At 37.4% G+C, this 5,000-nt stretch overlaps 1 protein-coding gene across 3 annotated transcripts in view; it reads left to right on the top strand.

Annotated features, from left to right (window-relative positions):
* LOC122265806 (thymidylate kinase) overlaps window positions 1-5,000 on the top strand; it is a 9,025-nt gene that overhangs the window by 2,403 nt on the left and 1,622 nt on the right. For all 3 annotated transcript variants that reach the window (XM_043035242.2, XM_043035241.2, XM_043035244.2), the window contains exons 4-6: window positions 271-373; window positions 3,243-3,431; window positions 4,106-5,000. The exon at window positions 4,106-5,000 is cut by the window's right edge and continues 1,622 nt beyond it. In XM_043035242.2, the coding sequence (XP_042891176.2) occupies window positions 271-373; window positions 3,243-3,431; window positions 4,106-4,222 (409 nt within the window). In that variant the 3' untranslated portion in view covers window positions 4,223-5,000. The remainder of the gene's footprint in view (window positions 1-270; window positions 374-3,242; window positions 3,432-4,105) is intronic.

Raw genomic sequence — 5,000 nt, 5'->3', positions numbered from 1 at the left:
TTTCTTTACATTTGAGATGATAAGACTTTATACAACATGTGTGAATTAATGATTTTGTAAAATGCTCAGCAGTAATATGTGAGAGAAAAATGGCCTCGCACTTTCTATCCTTTTTCTTATTTTCTTTTCAAGAAATACATACTGTTTATGTGCCATTGACAACATAAACAACAATATTAAATCACATAAAATTATATCAAGTCAGTTTTATATATATGTATATATTTTCTTTTAGCTTTTCCTCATTTGTATTTTGTTTGTTTTTTTCAGATGGGAATTAGTACCAAAGATTTTATCAGAATTAAAAGATGGAACTTCAATCATTGTAGATCGATATGCATTTTCTGGTGTTGCATTTTCTGCTGCAAAGAAGGTATGATTTAAAATTATTATCTGTTTCTTTGATATTGAGAAAATGCACATCACCTAAAGATTTCTTGTACAAATTTGGTTTTGTCCCAGAGAATTACAGTTTTGCATGTGAAAACTTCAGTGAATAGTCCATGAGTGAACACCAGCCATACCTACTTTTACATTGTCAGTAGCAACAGTTCTTAGTTATTTGCAAAGCATTTTTTAAAATGGTTTCCTCTATTTATGTTTTACTCCTACTGTCATATGCCACTGAATATTTTAAAAAAAATGTCACTAAGAAATATGATATTGTTTTAACTCAGTGTGTACAGTGTCATGACATACATGACGACACCAATTAGGCCTAAAAGATTGGTGTCGGTACTTACATAACGTGAAATCGGGATCGCTTACAGTTGAAGCACGCACACAGTCATGAAGTATTATGGCTGAAACGGAACTAACTCTAGAGCTACAGGGTTCCAAAGTCAGCCTAAACTCGCATTTTATGATGATATTGTTTAGGCTAGTCTGTGCTACCCAGAGGACCCACTGTCCCTCTAATTTTTAGCCAGTGCCACTAGTGTCATAGACACATGTGCACAAACAGGTATGTCTACACATACATACACATATGCAGACATGTACATGCACTTGCAGGTATATGAGGTACACACTAAAATGAGCTCATCACCAGCTTAACCCATCCCCGACGGGGGAATTCTAGCCTTGAATGTTCAAATGCCGGGGCGTTCGAATTATTAGGCCTAAATCAATTGAATGGCTGGCACAATACTGTGCCGCCCGGCCACTGGGCTTTTGAATGCGCGGTACACATGCTGTACCACCCGTCCTGTGTGGGTTAATGTATTTCAAATAATCAGCAGACATGGTATATAAGGATATTTGCTTTACCTTGCCAACTAAAGCTTTGTTTTCAAAATAACTTATAGGCTAAATGCCAACTGTGTATTTTAAGTATAATATTTAGAAAGTGTCTTGTCCCTTGATATTGCTTATTAACCATACTAGGGCTTGTCACACACAGTAATGTTGCATTAAACTCATATTCAGTGAGATTCCTGATATATCAGACATTCAGTAAAGTGCCCAATCACCTGGCGTGCTTGCCAGAAGGAAAGCCATGACAAAATGTCTCGTCCCCAGCGACTGGTCTTAGTACCACTTGATGTGATATCTTGTCACCTGCAGCAAACGGGTTAAGATTGAGTTGCTCTTTTTTTTAGTGTCCAGTGCTCCTTTAACCTGTTGCCGACAGGGGATATATTTGTTTACGCAGGCTCTTATTTCTGAGTGAGACAGCTTTAGCAACATACCTTGATTTTTCACACTCCCTTTTAGTCACTTATTGTAGAGTTAGAGCCTTTTTTTTTTTTTATGTTTTACTGTTTTTAGAGACATATCTGTCATATCGCAGGCTCTATTAATTCTGCAATTGACTAAAATTGTAGTTCAGGGTCCATATCAACTCATTTTTTTCTTTACCATCATTGTGATAGAAGTATTACTGTGTCAGGGGAGGGCAAAAAGCAACTTTATTTTTTCATATTTGTGTGCTGTCACGAACAAACACGAAAATTATAACCATCCAAAATGAAGATAACATGAAGAGGTAGGGAAGAGGAAGGAAATTTGTGCTTTTGACAGTGAGTTCCACAATGAAAAGCATCCCTACTGGTACAGGGTGCACACTGTAGGCATTGGGCATGGTGTGAGTCATCTACCTCCTCTCGTTCTGCCTGCACATTCTTCATCGGCGGTACTTTAGTGCAAGAGGTCGGCAGCTTGCTATGTGCCTAGAGATAGTGCTTGCCATTCAAGGTTCTCTCTCCTGTTGGTGCTAGAAGAAAGTGGTACCATCTAGGTTTTGGATGTGAGTTGAAACCCATTTTGCTTAATATAATGGCAGTTATAATAATTATGATGCAATTATCAACATCACTCACTCATTACTCATAGCAAAATAAAATAATATAGTGATCCAAAATCCCTGAACATCATGATGCCCATTGTCAAGCGAGAGCTCCTTGGTCATGCATGACAAAAAAAACAAACACGTCACCTGTCATTAATGGGTTAACCCATTAACACCAGATGATGTGATATGTCATTTAAGTCATGCCACCAGGGATGCAATGTCAGGTCACGACTTTTTGCATGGCCGGCCTGCTAGGTGATCATGCAGGTGGCCACAACCCAAGTAGTAAAGTAGTCCGTGGCGCATTTCAAAATACTCTGGTTTTGGGTCCAGGGGAAGCCAAAATCATCCTGTTATTGGATGAAAATCCAAATCTTATGGCTTTTGATCAGTGTTAGTGTTTGTTCAAATCCTCATTAACCCATTGGAGCCGGTTGAAGTGATAGCACGTATTGTGGTTTTCGTGTCATACGCCCTGGACGAGCTATGAGGGGAAGCCGCGCGCTCGGGTAGAGTGAGCGGGCAACCCAGGCTTGCGGCTTGTGCGCCCGAGAATCTTGAGGCGTTAGGGTTATGCGTTCGAGAACCCCAGTATTGCGACCGAGCAAAGCCGGAACGGCCCCGGCGTGAATGGGTTAATGTGTAATTGCTGTTAGGAAGGGCATCCAGTCAGGGCAGGGATGGTGTTGCCAAAAAGAAATCTGAAACATGAATTGAGAGGTCTATATTCTGCAATGGAGTAATACATGCAAATTATTTGATATGATATACATACTATATTGATAGGCATACATTAAAAAAAACAAAAAAACTACTATTTGGTATTTCCCTCATATGGACTTTTGTGCTTTTTCTAAAGCTACATTGAGGCATTGGTATCTGTAGTATAGTAATATTCTTGGCACTTCTATATTGCATTGTAATTATTCATCAAAATTATGTTCTTCAGGGTATGAGCTTAGAGTGGTGTAAAAAAAGTGATGTCGGACTTCCAAAACCAGATCAAGTTTTGTTTCTCAACTTGAGTCCAGAGGAAGCCAAGAGGCGAGGACAGTTTGGAGAGGAACGCTATGAAAAGGAAGAGTTTCAGAAACGTGTCTATGAAAATTACCAGTTATTGCAGGATGACATATGGAAGGTAGGTTATATTTTAGGAACAAAACTATCTATCAGGTAAAAAAAATTACTGATAATGAGTAGCATATAGATATTGTGTTTAAACCTTAATATTTTTTCTGGTATGTTTGTTATTGTAAAAAAAAAGTAAAAATCAGATCCCTTTTATAATGAAGAGTTATTATATTTTGAGTAGGGTGGATCTGATTCTTAGTTTTACTCAGTGATTGTATAAAAGAAATTATTATAGACAAACTTTAGGAATTTACATCAGAATAAGGTTAACCCTTTCCGACGGGGCACTCGCTACGTGAAGACCCCTATGCCGGGCGATTGCAATATTGCATTGTAATTATCACACTGGCATGACGCCCCAGCATCAGGAGTTTGGCTGTGTCACATGAGTGTGACACACCGTCGTCATTGGGTTAAGAGAAATTAACCCTTTCCCGACGGGGCATGCGAAAACCCCTATGCTGGGCCATTGCAATATTGCATTGGAAACGTCACACTGGCATGACGCCCCGGCATTGGGAATTTAGCTGTGTCATATGAGTGTGACGCACCGTGGCATATGGTTAAGGAGGTTAAATTATAAATGTGCAAAACTGTTGTTGATATTTGGTATTGTCACACAAAAAATTATATGAATTTAAAAAAATTGAGACAATAGATTTTTTCTTTTTTCTTTTCCAGATTATTGATGCAAACAAGAGTATAGCAGATTTGCAGGAAGTATTAAAGACTGAGGCCTTAAAAACAATAGAAGATGTTAAAGAACAAAATAAAGAAATACAACAGCTTTGGGTCTGAAACCTATAGTTGTATTGCTTTCCCTTTGACAAGCCAGCATCTGGGACCTGAGTTGTCTTTGCCCTTAAGCAGTATAAATTTTGAGTGTGATATTGATCAGATATTCTGGGCTTTTATATTTGTTCAGGAAATTGCATTAGTTCTTCCTTGAAAGAGAGATTTCATCTGAATTTTAAAACTTAATTTATTATCCTTGTCCTTGATTCTTCATTTCAATTTATTTTTATGTTCAGTGAAGTTAAGTGTGCAGTTTTCTCTACCTCCTCCCGAGAATTGAATATGGTGAGTGTGAAAACGCAATATTCATACTGTAGGGCATATTTCATGTATGCAAACACCCTCCATCCTTTCTACTCTTTCATTCCTCTTACTTACACCATATTCTTATGCAATATATAGTTTCCTCAAGGTATATTTTTACCATTATTTATTTATGTATACATCTAAGTTCATATTTATTTTTTCCTATAAAAAACATGATCTTTATATGTATGTATTGTTTACATGGTAACTTAATCCCATTTTCATTTATATGTGCAGGTAACTGCTATAACTTTTTCAACATTGATGTTGATGTTCCACTGTGCAGTGAGTATTTGCTATATGACATTTGTTACCCTTGGTAAAACTTAAAGAATTAGAAAGGATGTTACAACACTATACAATGTTTCCTTACATGAAAATCTTCATTCATAGGACATTCATAGTGGTCAAGGGTATATGAGAGAAAGATGGTAGAATGCAGTAACGCAATTAATATAGAAATGCAAATTTTACC

Source organism: Penaeus japonicus, unplaced genomic scaffold, assembly GCF_977035675.1.
Source record: "Penaeus japonicus unplaced genomic scaffold, GWHDUDI00000001_assembly GWHDUDI00000026, whole genome shotgun sequence".
NCBI classification, from domain to species: Eukaryota; Metazoa; Arthropoda; class Malacostraca; order Decapoda; family Penaeidae; genus Penaeus; species Penaeus japonicus.
Note: the sequence above shows the minus strand (reverse complement) of the source record. Positions and strands in the feature narration are given on the sequence as shown.